Source organism: Cotesia typhae, unplaced genomic scaffold, assembly GCF_013202065.1.
Source record: "Cotesia typhae breed Kobodo isofemale line unplaced genomic scaffold, CoteBio_Ctyphae contig_4, whole genome shotgun sequence".
Classification (NCBI taxonomy): Eukaryota; Metazoa; Arthropoda; class Insecta; order Hymenoptera; family Braconidae; genus Cotesia; species Cotesia typhae.
Genome location: NW_027423748.1, coordinates 9,583,573 through 9,599,257, shown reverse-complemented (window position 1 = coordinate 9,599,257; position 15,685 = coordinate 9,583,573). Strand labels below are relative to the sequence as shown.

Here is a 15,685-nt window from a genome sequence, read left to right as displayed (position 1 = left end):
TAAAGTTTGACCTGGTTCTACAATTGCATCGACATTTTTTTTAATGAACCTGACCTTACGACATCATTCAGCCGCGTATATTTAAAACCAATCGATAGAACTCCGGTTATTGTCTATAAATGACTGAAAGAAATGACCGACCGAAAAAAAATGACACATGGAAATTTAGATATCGGAATTAGGTATTGAGATCGTAAAGATTAGATTGTAAAACTAGAAGCATCAAAAGTGAGTGGATCCGAAGTTATTGTTATAGAGATTGGGGGTGACGGACAGAGTATAGCAACGCTGCCAAAATCCGCAGGCAATCGTAATATCAATAAATATCGATCGGATAAACCACCCGCATTGTTTATCTCTATTCAAATCTCTCCGTGTTGTCTCTACTTTTCTCCGCTCGGGTGAAATGTTTAAAACAAATCTCATTCGGTCAAATATTCAATGCGTAAGAGGATAATACGGGTATTAATTGCTCGGTAAAATAATAATTATAGATAAGCATGCCATTGTCATTTTAGTCAGAATATTAATACGAACAGAAGCAAAGTACGGAATGGTACAGAAGCAGAGGCGAACATAATATCTTTTAAACCAGTAAGAAATATCATTGTTTATTTGTTTGTTCTGATACCGTTTACATGGAATTCATTTAATTTGTTAAAAAGTAATTAAAGTTTTATTTCGGAGTTATTTATACGATGTTATGCCGCTGAACGGCGAATAATGATTAAATTACTCACCGCGCAATATCGGAAGCTTAATACGTTATGATTATTGTTCTGCTTGCATTATTTCCATTATTTTATGATAGAATTTTCGTAAATAATGTTCGTACAAAGTTTTGCTTCATGTTTTTAATTGTTAAAATTGTTGCAATGGAATTATTTCGACTGTGAAAGGATAGTGGCAAAAAATAATTCGAGCTGAAGGAATCAAATCGACGGAAAGCGCTTGGAAACAATTTTTAAGAAAAATATGAGAAGATACTTTTAGAAACTATCAATGGGTATTATTAAATTTAGAAGTTAGTGACCGGAAATTTAGCCATAGTTTATTTTTGCATCAAGTTTATAATTTAATTTTTGGTTATTTTTTTAAGAAATAAATCAAGAAATGATAAGTCAGCCAATTATTTTTGAAATAATTTTTTTCAGTCAAGTATTTTTTTTTTTTCAATGTAAGCTTTTCATCTTTTGTGTTTTTTTAAGAAAAATACGAACCAATTAGAGCTTTAATTGAGGGTGTTTTCAAAGTGGAATAAACATTTTTTTCTTTACACTTATAATGATCTTTGAAAATAAAATCATTTGAAGGAATAAATATTAATGTAATAGCCAATTGTTAAAGGTAATTAAAACAAAAATTCTCTAATTGTTGTTAATTTAATGAAAATTAAAGTTGTATTTACATTTCTTATCATACTTTTGTTTCACCAATTAGTTTTAATTGCTTCTCCTAATGCTTTAACAACTTCCCGAATGCGGGAACAACTGGCCTAGGCAGGGGTGCAAAGTTTCGTTTAGTTTCGCCATAAATAAACTTACTTTGTAAGAACCATAATGTTAAGTGTTAAAAACTCCAGTCGTAAGCTTAAAACATTAAATAAATGTATCAATCATCATAAGTTATACGAAAAAAAAAAATAAAAAATAAATAAACAAAACATTTTTCATCGAATAAAAATTCAAACAAATGCAAAACACAATTTGAAAAAGAAATAGAATTATTTTGGGTTACTCTATTTTCCCGGTCTCCCCTACAAATAAAATAAAGGGATGTAAAGACATAAAAGTGTGAGGAGTTTGTAAAGTTGTGAGAACAAAAAACCAGGGTTTAAATTTAGAAAACGTCGCGGCTGTTCTCGTATCTCGCACGTCAGAAAATTCTCAAAGCCGTAAAATCACTATTGGTAAAATTCAAACGACGCCCTGACCGAGAGAGACGCCATTTCGTGATAGGACTTTCGACATTTCTTGGCGGTCGCCCCTTTCCGCTTTGCCCTTCCCTTCACCACTCTACTCAGTTTTTTCTATTCAGGTTTTTCTGCACAGTTGAAAGATCAAAAGAGTAACTCCGGCTTTTACTCACTAAAAAAAACTACATGGAAATGAGTAAAGTAAAACGGGCGTAAAAAACTAGTTCATACTCAAGGAACCTTAAAACGCATATGTTTTAATTAGTTTTTATGTAAATTTAATCCCCGAGAGTTTTTGATAGTATTCGTTCGCCTGTGATCGAGTAAATAAATCTTCATTAGTGAGGTAGTGATATTTTTTTACCAAAATGATGAATATTATGAAAAAAAAAATTACTTGAGAAAAGACAAATATATTCAAGAATTTTTTGCCTTGAAAATCGTTTTCACAGGATAAAAATTTTACATTTTAATTACAAGATTTATTTTTGATTCAAAAAAAATTTTAAATGAAAACAAATTTCAATTGAATTTAGAATAGAAAAATTTTTTTCATCATCCTCGTCTTTTTATTTTCTTGCATTGATTCGTAAATTTCTTGAAATAATTAAAACAGAATGTCTTTCAGCAAGAATAAAATCTTGAAGAAAATATTTCTCTTAAATCAAACAATATTATTACAGCGTACTCAACTGTTATCATCAAAGAAATTCAAAGGAAAAAAAAAAAAAAAACAAAAAATATCAATTAAAAACTCTGTTTTCTGCATCGTGCAATAAATATGTTCCTCCGTTGAAATTAAAAATACATTTATGAGAAAATATACTTCAGAAGATTTGATGAAGTAAGGCAAATTACTTACAGAGATAATGAATAAAATTTTATTCCTTTTCATCGCTGGAATTTAAGAGTCGTACCCTATATTCATCAGAGCTTGATCCAAAGAAATAATATCGAGTTTCAGCGCTGTGAGAACGCGAGAAGAATTTTTCTCATTATGTATTATTGTGAAATGCTCAAAGAATTTTGTAATAGAAGCTTTAATGATCAACTATATGATTGCTGCACAGTTCAGTAATCCCGTAGTTGGCTTTCATAATCGAAATTAATAATTTAACTTAATCTCTGTCGATCATTGCTCACCGGATCTTGCCAGTAGTTCAAATGACAATATTTACTATTCAAGTTTATAATCACTTCCGCTGTTTGTATTCCTGTAATTCAATAGTTTAGTACTGAGTACTATTTACCGTTTTTCCATTGTTCGGAAGAATTTTTAAATAATAGTTCGAGTGGAAATTCATTTCAATGATTCATTTTTGGCTCTAAAGCTCGAGTGACCAATATTTGAACGACTTTTTTTTTTTTTTTTTTTTTTTTTTTTGTCAAAAAATGTTTACGGAAAAATATTTTTCAGAAATAATAGCAGAAGTTTTTTTCCAGTGAACAAAAAAGTAATTGAATCGCCAACAATTGTTACTGATCCGCAAAAGTTAATAACAAATGAAAATTAAAACTAGAGACCGGAACAGTCTAACAGTAAGTTGACTACTCGGACAACTACGTGGCAAATTGCTCATTCAAACTAAATCGGAAAGCACAACTGCTATATACAAGTTTATTAAGTTAAAAGTTTAGATTTTTCCATCAACAACAGAGTGTACGTTTTGCCGAGCATCAGCAATCTTGGGTCACAATCTCAGGCGATTTGGTTGACGGTGGAGGTTAAAGCAAAGCAAAGTTTGAGAATAAAATGGAAAAAAAATCAATGAAAAGGTAAAAGGCAAAGGCAAAAGGTAAAAGGTCGAGATGAAAAAGAGAAGGAACAAAAAAGTAAACAACTTTTGGATGAAAAAAATAAAAGGCAAAGGATAGCATGTGTCGCGTGATACTCAACAAACTTTTCGTTGTGCACTCTCTCTACTCGGCTTTTAACATCCTCACGGTTCTTTTGTAACTTCAACCATGTCAGTTTATCCAGATGTTACAGACATTTTTTCATACAATCGCTGTCAAAATTTATTTATTTTATCATTGACGTTGTTGTTATCATTATTATCGTCATTTTTTAATACTTTTATCAAATCCATTTTCCAGTCCAACGCCCCGAGTGACGAGACAAAGTTATATTTTTTTTTTTTTTTCATACCGTGGAATTGGCAGAATAAATAAAAGTTTGATGCCATTGTAAATAGCAGACACCCGAGTTTGAAGGCTACCCGGCAATCATTAAAGTTAATTACTTCAGCACGGCAACTACTTGTTCTAACTTTGATTTCTTCTTTTAACTTATTGCGTGGAGTAAGACTGTTTCATAGAATCGTTAAATAAACTCTCAAAGGTAAAGTTGATGCAAGTTTTATGGAAAGAATCATTGATTTTATCGGACTTGGTAAGTTTTATGACGATGGATTGTTCAATTGCCTCGTTAACAAAATGTACCATTTTGTAACGGAAAGTATTTTTTTTAAGTATGATTAAATAAAAAAAAAAACTCTCAAGAAGTTATAAATTTCTAAAAAAATAATAAACTAATCAACTCGAATATGTAAAATGAAAAATTCTAAATTCCATAAAAATTACTCGAAAAGTAAGTCCCTTCAGTCTCATTACGATCCCGTCAAAATTGTACGAGTTGTCATGGATAACGTTTGTCGGAATTCCCTTTGGAGAATTCGGATCTTTGTTTGCAGTTCAGAGGACGTTAGTTTTGATACAATCTCGTAAAAGTTTGGTATTACAAGCCTAAAAATTCTCCCAATAGAGAGGAAGTTAAAAATTTAATCATACTTTATCAGATTTAGTGTATTTTTCACAGAAACGAGCTTATTTCTCGTAAAAAAAGTAATAGAAAGAGAATTTTTAGTTGTTATGAAGATTTTAAAGAGCCATAATTTCGAGGATAACTGCGCAATTTGGCTCCTCCTCAGACAAGATGTTCCCCAAAAAATGTGTGTTAATAGATTTATCGAAATCCGATGATTGTGGGCGTTGTAGTGATGAAAAATTGCAGCGTCCTATTTATTTTTGGAGTATTGCTGTGATTTACGAGTAAAACAGAGGACCAAAAAATAGCTTTTAATCTTTTATTTAGAATTTAGAAAGAGTTTGGGGAATGTTGTAACGAAAAGGTCATGGTATTGGCATTTGGATCGTTTTTTTTGTTCGTGGAAATTAAACTACCGAGAATTTACCTCGCCAGTGACGAAGAACTTCAATAACTAGGCGATATAAATTATCATGAAGAAAAATGTATAAAAGTAATATGCTAATTGTAAAACAGAGTGTTATTCCAGGGAATAGTATTAGATTTGATGAATATTTGTCACTCAAAGTGACAAACTTTCAGCGGAATTGTTCAGTGGAACAGAAGAAAAGGATAAAAAAATTTATAAAAGTTATTTCCGTTTCTCCTTTGTGGATATTTGCATTATTATGAGGATCGGCACGTGCCCAGAAAATTGGATCTTTCTGGTACTGGTACTGGCACTATTACTAGCGGTGGAGCTCTTCCTCCCCAACCGGGAGAAAACTTTTGAATGGGTAATTTCCAATTACCTACTCTCGACAGCTCGTCCTGGAAGTACCCTCGCGTTAGAAGACGATTCCCTCAGCTACTTACATTTGCGTAAAGTGCGAAAATTCACCAAACCATTGTCGAAAAGCTAATAAGAATAAAAACTTTGACAATAATAAAAATATGGAATCCAACTTTTCCAAATTTTAAAATCACTTTAAATTATAAAATTAGTTTACGGAGTTACGTCAATTGTAAACATGAAATACGTCAGAAATCAAACGTCTAGTATTGTTTTGATTGATATTTTTCACAAGCTTTTTAATTACTTTTCTCGATGATGTACGCTCTTTATTAACTCGATAGCTTTTCGTTCAATGGTACTATTGAAACTTTCAGCTAACGATTGTACTCAGTGACATTACTGTCAGCTTTTGATTGCTAAAAATAAAACAAACAAACTTATACTTCATCTGTATCTGTTGCAACTTTTTATAAAATTCAGGATGATTTGCCGAAGTAATTAAATAATCAAAAAGTTTGAGCACCACAATTGAAATTTGTTGGAATTATTTCGACGCTGTTGAGAAAATAAGTCAATTCGAAACCGAGAATTAGCGAGTTGAAAATGATAAATTCCTTCCCTAGGGATAAAACAGTCTCTCGCGCTGCATTAGTTTCCGGCTTAATTTCAGTTGTCAGAATGACATTTGTTGATTGGAAACCTCAGAACCACCTTGTATATCATTACCATTGTTTATTGTCATTATAGCCAACCGAATTGACAACTGAATTCATTCAGTCGTCCCTCTCTCCGTTTTCAGCAGTCAAGCGGTTCGATGCAAAATCGCAAAATGTGACGGCTCAAAAAGCTCTATTTTATTTAAAGAATCAATTTATAGCTAAGGTAAGCTGGGCGTAAAAGGCATGATGATTTATCATGGGCGTGGGGTACTTATACTATTTACAGAGAAAAAAATACCTTATTATGTGTTTGACCCATATCAAGCTGTCGTCCGTATCTTTGTTCACCGTAAATCCAATCTTGTACGACTTTTTGAATTTCCGGTTTCTCCGGATCAACCAATCGGAAGGCAGTGATATTGGTCCCACCGTATTTGAATTCTTCCAAGTCTACGCTGTGTAAATCCTGTTAAACCCACAGTTTAATCAGTTGGATGTAGAACAAAAAATAAATTATTGTAAATTTTACGATTTTTAAATTGTAAATTTATTTTGATAATTTTTTTAATTAATTATATTTTTTTGATTCATAATAATCAATTTATTGTGAAGATAAAAATTCCCCAATATTAAATTTGAATCTCAAATTTTTGAAAATTTTTTTGTACTTGAAATTTCACGAAAATTTTTTCACATAAAATCAAAAAGAGCCAATACTTAATTTCCATAATTTTTTCGGAGTATATAAATAGAAAAATTGAAATAAAAGTGAGCGTTAATTTAATATATGCATGGAAATGTTTGTTATCTAGAAGAGGATTTGGGTTTGAATTTGAAAACTTCATATTCGCGTAAAATGATTATCCAATGGTGGGTTTGTTTTTGTGGATTATTTTGTAGCCCGTCTGTGTGGATGTGAATGAGTATGGGGATGAGGATGAGGATGAATGTGGATGATAATCAGTGTATGTATGTATACGCACGATAGACAGACATAACGGCGCACGGTTTCTAATTTACATTTTAATAGATCTTAATTAAAATCTGCTGGCATTATAAACCGAGAGAGATAAATTGTTCGACGAATTAGTTTGTTTGAAGTTGTATTTATTTAATCTCTGGTGTACGGTTCAAATGAATAATGGATTTATGCTCTGTATATAAACATCCCCAAGAAAGGAACACATTACATTTGGGCTGAATTTTAATTAACTAACAGTTATTAATATTTTCAAAAAATACCCGCTGTCATTGTTGTTATTACTATTATTATTAACTTCATTATTTTTATTAATTAGCAGACTATTGTGCAAGCTTTTATGGCAAAAGTAATATCCAGAGCGAGTTCTCTCGTTGTAAAACATTTGAATGAAATGATACGGAAAAATAATTTACCAGGGAAGTAATTAGATAGCTATGGTAGTCGCTCATCATCCCAATTTGCTGCGCTTGTTTGAGAACCTCGTGAATCCGCTCGGTGGAACAGTCCAGCACAATGTGGGACTCCGCTGAATTTTTAATTTGCTTCAGCAAAGGCCTGGAATCAAAAAAGAAAAAAATCATTATTCAATTACCCTAAAAATATAAAATGCCATCTACAGAGTATTGAGTTAATAAAAACGTCAAAAAATCAAACGCCCGATTCTCGAGGGGTTTATTTAAATTAGCGCGACAGTCGCGGAATCTGAAAATTTTCGTCAGCCGAAAAAAAAAAAACTCTGGAGAGAACCTAACATTTTTGGAATGGATTGTAATAAATTCTCCGGAAATTCCAATGTGACACGTCGGTGTCGAATTCTTATTCGAAGTGAAACTTCAATAAACTACGTACCTTGTGTCGGAGAACTCGCGAAAAAATTTTCATAAGAAATAGAGCTATTGGTTTATTATACTGTAAAAAATTTAAGGTGAGGATGATTTTTAATAAATTAAATTTCTTTGGAGTAAAATAAAAAAAAAATTAAAAAATACGAAATTGATAAAAATATTTAGATGTATCATATATTTATGCCATAAATTTTTTTTCGTAGCCTTAATCTTGCTTCAGACAGATAAATCTCTTGCTTCTCCCCTTTGCTGAGCAAATATTGCCAAATATTGTGAAAAAATAATATTTTTTTGCCGCTTAAGCTCAAGCGTAATCCAAAGTCCCAAGTCGCGATAAAAAGTCGATGAGCATAGAGGAAATAAATAAATGATATTTGTAAAACTGTGACGCTTTAAGGCGTTGCGTATTCGGGTCATAAATTTTCAGTGGAGCACAGGTTTAACGGGAGCGGGGTCGATCAAAAATTCATGCTCGACTGTATAGTTTACGGTATCCTCAATGCAAATCTCCTTATGCAGCTCGTGAAAATTCGCATTCTCTCACCCTGGCTTACACAGTAGTCTTCCGGTCTTGTTCTTGTTCTCTACTCCGTGCTCACCACTCAAAGTTGTTGCTTGTCTCCTTCTAGAATATTTCATGCTCCATACATAATTTAGCCTGGCGACGCCATTTCCACGCAGCTCGCTGGGCAACTCGTTACAAGTTTCTGTTCTCTCTTCGCGAAAATGCGCCATGAGATTCTGCTTATTCTAACAAGCATCACTAAATCATACGGCAATAACAGCACCGGCTAGAAGAAAAACTTATTATATTTATATTTATATTTATATTTACGTCCTCGAGCTTTTTATTCTAGCCTAGCTAGAGCTTAAATATTCATCAAATGGTTTCGTAATTACATTGTTAATAATTCAGCAGCAAACACATTAAGAATCTTCTCCCATTGAGATGTTTATAAAAAAAGAACATTCAAACCTTGATGGAGGTGCTAAAATTTCTCTGACGTGACGATTCAATTTTTTTAATTAATAAAATTTAATTTACTCGTCATTATATTTTTACTTGATACTTCATTCAAGAATTTTTCTCTTGAAATTGCTAATTGGAATATATACTTTATTTTGATTGAAAATAAAAAGACTCTTCATTGAATTTGCAAAATTTTTTAATGGAAAATTTATTCTCTTCATCTTCTTTATTTTTATTTTCTTACTTTGATTCGTAAATTTCTACAAATAATTCGAACAGAATATCTCTTAACAAGAGTAAAATCTTAAGAAAAATATTTTTCTTAAATCAAATAGTTTTATTACAGTGTACTCCACTGGTATTATCAAAGAAATTAAAAGGAACAAAATAAAATATTAATTAAAGACTCTATTTTCCGCATCTATGCAATAAATATCGTCTTTCATTGGAATTAAAAAAAGTTTATATAAAAAAGGAATTTACGTAGAAATAAACTTCGTAAAATTCGATGAAGTAAAGCAAATTACTTACGAAGACAATGAAAGAAATTGAATTCCCTCTCATTGGTGGAATTGAAGAGTCGTGCCCTGTATTCATCATGAAATTCCTCGACTTTTATTTTCTTGATCTAATTCATGAATTTCTTCGATTGATTCAAACAAAATATTTCGAACAAGTATTTTTCTAATTGACTCAGCAACGTCGACAGCTCTTTAAAGCCATTAATGCTGAATCAATAACCAAAAACTGAAGAACCAAGCAACCTTCGGTTAGTAATAGTGTTGATAAATATTTTATGAATAATATATTTGACATATATCAATAGCAATTGGAGAGATCGATCCCTAGAGATTGGTAGGATACACATAGGCGATATTCATTCTGTGGGTTTCCATTCATTGCCTTCCTCTCGATTCCTTCTTATCGTAAACGGTACAATTGCACGGGGTATGAGTAGAGGCACGGAGCAGGGGGTTGCTAGCTGGGTATTCACCCTTCTCTCGAGCCCTCGCACCAGCACCAGCGCCACAATCCAACTCCGGTGCCACCGATCGCAATTCATTCGGGAAATCGAAGCAATTTCTAGAAAGCAATTCAACCGAAGAGTGAGCCCAGCCCGGCTTGCCTCTGCTCCTCTTTGCCCTCCCCTTGGCCAAGCTCACGAGACGTAGTGATTAACGGTCGGAATTTCTGTTGAGTTGATTGTACCTACGATTTTTCCAGCATTTTTCTGTTTGCTTTCATTACAGCTCGTATTTCGTAATTTTTTTCGCCTCCATACATAACAAGGCACACCTGTACCATTAGAACAATTAACGCTTTTTTACCATTTTTTTTTTTTTTTTTAACTTTTTTCTTTTTTGTCACCGGCGCAAACCACTCACTAAATATAAGTCCGCATGTACGTACTTTTTCAATTTTTTATGCTGAAATTAATCGCAAGTGTAAACAGAGAAAAGTTTTTATGCTTTTAAATGGGGCAACAAAGTTTACTCTCTGATAAATTGTTATTGTTCAAATAATTGGAATGTTCAAGGAAAAAATTACTTTATTTATATGCAATTAAAAAATATCGGTTAAAAAAATTTAATATTTTTTTACAGAAACTTTTATGTATTTTTTTTATCACTAGGGGAGATTATATTCAATATTTGATCATTTTAGTAATTAACAAATTATTTACTGTTAATAAATAATTGATAAATATTTATTTAGTACCTTGAACAAAAAGTCAGCATAAAAATTCAACTTTGACACTTTTTACAGCCCCACAACTTCAATAGAAAATTCTATTAGGTCAAATACATTTATAATGTTCTTTAAAAAATACAGAGAAAATAAAATTAATAATAAAACAATGGCTGTAATAAATGACAGAATTTTTTTTTTGCTGTAAAAATTATTAGGTCATCGTATCCTTATTAAAAAAAAGTAAATTTTTTATCAAAATTGAATCTTTCCCTTTTAACAATAATAAACTTAAATTTAGTAAACTTTTTTCGTCATAACCAAGCATAATATTTTTTCTATTTGTTCACATCAATAGTTTTTAATTTCCAATGAATCGCTTGTATTTTGGCAGTCGTAAATAAATCTGCGTGGAGTAGAGGGAATAGTTTGCAGACCCTACAAGTGAATTGTCCACAACACGAGTACGCACTACAGAGTTTTGATAGCATCATTCGTCATTTGTTGTTGGTTATTGTTGTTGTCATTGTTTCTACAGACAAAATATATATTCGTTTGAAGCAGAACCAATGGAACACACAACACCGGCTTACAAAGTCAATGCCGTTAATATAGATCACCCGATTAAGCTTTTACATTAGTTAATCGAATTGTTAAATTTATAATACCGTTTAATTCACGTTCTATCCACACCCTACACCCTGTTTCTATACAGCTGCGAAATTAAATCATTGATCATGATATCATAAATAGAGAACGATTGTTGGGCGGGTATTTTTTTTTTTTAATTTCTACTCAAAGAATTTTAAGAATTATTTGGATTGAAAAAAAGAGAGGGATAATTTTTTATTAATTATTATTGTGAAATTGTGAAATAGTTAGTAAATATCAAGTGTGATGAGTGGACATTTTGTTGTAAATTAATTATTTAGATTAGTTAAATTCACTGGAGAACTTAGTGATACTGAACGTCATAGAAAACAGTAGGTAAATTGTATATGTGCATTTACAAACAAAAGTTGTCGAGCGTTCCTGTAATATCGACACTTCGCATTTGTTTGAACAGTATTAGCAAGTCAATACGCGGTGAAAAGTAATAATGGCACGTTACCAACATCGGTTGGTTCATTTGTCAGCAATCTACGGTAAAATAGTTATTCGGTAAACTTATAATATTCATAACTATTCATATGTTTTTGAGTTATGAGTTGCGAGTAATAATAATAACAGTTACTTGTTCATTACGTAATTTCAGGTTCCTTCAAATGGGTGCTATAATAATCGCTGTTATTAAGCTTTGAGGCATGAGATAAATAACTTCATTTGGGAAGAGAAAATCCACAAAATGCCCGCAGCTCATCGTAACTTCGGTCAAGACCTACCGTTGAATTCAGCATTTAAAGAGAGTTACTAATGTTGAAAGCAATCTCAAATTATACGCCCTTTTGGTTTTGCAAAACCAAAACTGGGTATTAAAAAAATCTTTAAATTATTTTTTAATTTTTTTTTTTAATTTAATTGAATTTTATCATTTTTTTTAATATTCCATTTTTGACTAGAAAAATAAAAAAATAAAATTTTGAAAAAATTTTTAATGAGCTCTTTTGGCATTAAGAATTTTTTTTCTTAGTTTTTTGCACAAATTAAAACATTACAGACATTTTAAAATTAATTATATTAAAAAACATAAATTTTCTATGTTCAAGTTGAAGCAATGTCTTCTGCAGTATTTTAACAGAATTTTTCTTCAGACCATAAATTTAAAAGTTTTAATTTTGCTAAATATTTCTTTAAAATATTTAAGTGAAAAATGTTCCTATCAACAAATGACCCAAAAGCAAATTATTATTTCTGTTTTCCGTTCCACCGAGGAACTTTCTCGTAATGCGATCCACAGATCCAGCCTCATGGTTCGTGTTAGTGTAGGTACTTCAGTAGGTTTGAACGAAAGGTCAGAGGTCAGCAGCCATCGAACTGTAAAGATGTTCTAAACATAGAGCTCCTTTATCATCAAATGAATGATAGAATTCGCAGATTGAGAGCATAATTCTCTTGTGTCTATCTAAAATTCAAAGGGTATGAGTACGGCTCTATTACAGATAAGATTACCACTGAGAAGTTTATTGACTCACCGAGCAGCTTTGATGAATTTAATTTAGTCTTTAAAATAAAGTGTGGTAGCTATTATCTATATTACCAGCACTTGGGAGATAATCATTTGAAGAGTAAGGGGAAGAAAGAGCTGATATAACTTGTAAATAAAATTTTGTGATGCAGACTCTTAACTGGAAGTTTCCGTTGATTAATCGATAAACCTGATGGAAATAGATTTTTAACTAGTTACTGAAGCGGCAAGCGATCAACCGTGTAATGAAGTGAGATCAGTGATGTAAAAGTGACAATTGATTTTGTCGAGTTTAAAGCATTCGTTAATGGATCGTTTAATCACAATATTATTCACTGGAATAAATTATTTCGAAGATTGAATTTTATCGAGGTTTTTAAATATAGAATTAAATGATGGGAAAAAAATTTCGATTTATAAAGATAAGAATTTTTGGTCAAAGTTTTGTAATAAATTTTTTTTAAACACTGTCTTGGATTTGAAATAATTTTTTTGTTATAGATTTTACGTTTTGAACAATTTTAAAATCAATGCAAAAAAAAAAATTTTTATCGACGCTTTTTTGGCACCAAGCCCTATCTAGTTGCCGTTATACGCCCTTTGGACATTTGGAACGTGAAATATGTAACTTTTTAAATGTGTAGGTTATTAAAGAGTGTTTTAAATGCATAATGGAAGGTGTATGTAGAACATAAGTTTTGGATATGCTACTCAAAGTGCTCGGTGAAGCGTTCAACAAAACTGTCAATGTCTACGTAGCCTATAAATCACTCAACGTCTAATGCAGATATACATGTACTGCGAGTGGAGGTTATTCAAGAAAAATTGTCTCCAGCAGAGCCAACTTTTTATTCCAATGACATTTCGCGAATTGGACTATTCTTTATTGACCAATACTGGCGCTGCGCGGATGTCACTAGAACCCAAAATAAGAAAAAGAAAAAGGAAACAGAAAAATAAAACATGTCGACCAGGAATAACAGAGCAGAATCTAAGAAACAGTATGTAAATCCGCGATCTAGATTCTCGAAGAAGGATGCAGAGAGCAGAAAGTGATTGAGTGATTTGTGTGAGTAAATTTCGTTAAATTTACAACCCTTTTTATTATTTTTTTCCAAATTTTTTTGTCAGCGAGCATGAAGCGTATTTATATAAAATACAAGTAACAACTTGCATCCATCAGTTGTTACAAGAGTCTACTGGTGCATCGTGCTGACTCATAAATTATTTCAAATTCTATTCCTCTGTGCAGTCACTCTGTGTCTCTGTCTGTGTTACAACTACATCTGCATATCTATATATATGCGCACACATTGACCGTGGGCGTACAATTGTAGGTGAATATACAAAGGATCTGGCGACGCAAACCCGTCGGATCTCTATGTCGCGTAGTCAGTTTACGTCCGGTTCTCTTGAATATTGGATTCCTCGATTTTCTTCTATTCCTCTATTCCTTTCGATGAAATTCTACTGCCGCGTTCAAAACAGTACCTGAACAATTTTATGCAGCAGCGCATCAAAAGAACAGACACCGTTTAGTGTTATTGCATCTCTTATTTCTCGAGTGGGCTCCATGTGTAGAACAGACGTACGCATTCGCATTCCGCATAAAGGAATCCTGGCAAAAAAAAATTCTCTTTTCTTCAAAAAGACTGTTTTATTAAAAAATTTTTACTTTAACTGCTGTCAAGAGAATAATGTTAAATAGATTTTTTAATCTTTTCTTAATCTTTGACTCTTGAGTCGATTTTTTGCATTAAAAGATCAATTTTATATTATTGGTTCAAATTTCTCGATTTAGAACACAAAAAAAATTTTTTTACTTGCATCTAATCTGAAAGATATTTGAGACAAGATATTTTACGTTACCTTTGAATGTTACCTTGTATCCAAATCTTCGAAAAAAATTTTAAATTGTTATTTGATTGAATAAATAATTTTGATAAGCATCAGTACTGTATAAACATCCATTTAATCTCAAAATATTCCGAAAATAATTATCACTACTTACAACCACATCGAGATAAGTCATTCTGTTTGACGACCTGACTTTCCCATTTTGATGATAACTATACGAGGGATTTTCTCATTTGCACGTCTTCCATTTAATTTATATCTTACATCTTCACAGCATTCACGTAGATGCAATACATATGAGAAGGGAGTAAAGAGTAAATAGTAAATAGTAAAGAGAGTAAACAATGTAAGCGCAAGTACAAGGGAAGAACATGATCGTTTTATTTCCCTGGTGATGTTGTGGCGTCGCCAACATTTATGATATCGCACTCATCTTACCCCCGAGTCGTTATGGAGAATATAATAGATGTCAAAGAAGTAAAGACTCGACTGCATTGTGGTATAGTAGTTTTACCATCCCATATTGTTCTATCCTATTCTAGCTGAGGATGTCCACCGGGAGGGATAGGCAGTCTCTAAAACACGTACGTTCCTCTTCATCCAATAGCTATATTTCAACTCGGTAAACTCAGTACACCGCAGCACGACACACCTCCCCGGCCCGGTGGCGCATACACCACACAAGTTATCCGACCAGTAAAACTTTACGCTTGGTTTCACCCCCGAGACTACTTTTCATTCAGATTCCTAGGTGAGAAGAATAAGAAGAAGAAAAAGTGTTAAAAGTAGCTGACACACTAAGATACAAGGATACACGTAACACGCAGCAGACACTTGCGGGAATTTCCTGCTGTGCTATACTTTAAACTCTTTTTATTTAACTATATACTGCTAAGTCCACAAGCTACCCATATAGATATTTAGATATATATATATATGGACGCTCCACTTATCACGTTTATCCACACCAGTTTTTACCACCTTACTCATAAGTGGTTTTAATCATGGCAATAACCGACTTTTATCGCTCTGATTTCATTTTATTTTTACAGCTACAAAAATATTTATTGAAATATGTCTTGTGTATGGATTAAGCTTTCA

General features: G+C 32.1%; 1 protein-coding gene and 1 long non-coding RNA gene across 9 annotated transcripts in view; one reads left to right on the top strand and one right to left on the bottom strand.

Moving 5' to 3' along the window:
- Kair1d (Kainate-type ionotropic glutamate receptor subunit 1D) overlaps positions 1-15,685 on the bottom strand; it is a 56,769-nt gene that overhangs the window by 13,052 nt on the left and 28,032 nt on the right. For all 7 annotated transcript variants that reach the window (XM_074243136.1, XM_074243132.1, XM_074243135.1 and 4 more), the window contains exons 5-6: positions 7,512-7,653; positions 6,415-6,582 (exon numbers count right to left, since the gene is read on the bottom strand). In XM_074243136.1, the coding sequence (XP_074099237.1) occupies positions 6,415-6,582; positions 7,512-7,653 (310 nt within the window). The remainder of the gene's footprint in view (positions 1-6,414; positions 6,583-7,511; positions 7,654-15,685) is intronic.
- LOC141527574 (uncharacterized) overlaps positions 1-15,685 on the top strand; it is a 140,319-nt gene that overhangs the window by 97,218 nt on the left and 27,416 nt on the right. The gene's annotated exons all lie outside the window — the stretch shown is intronic.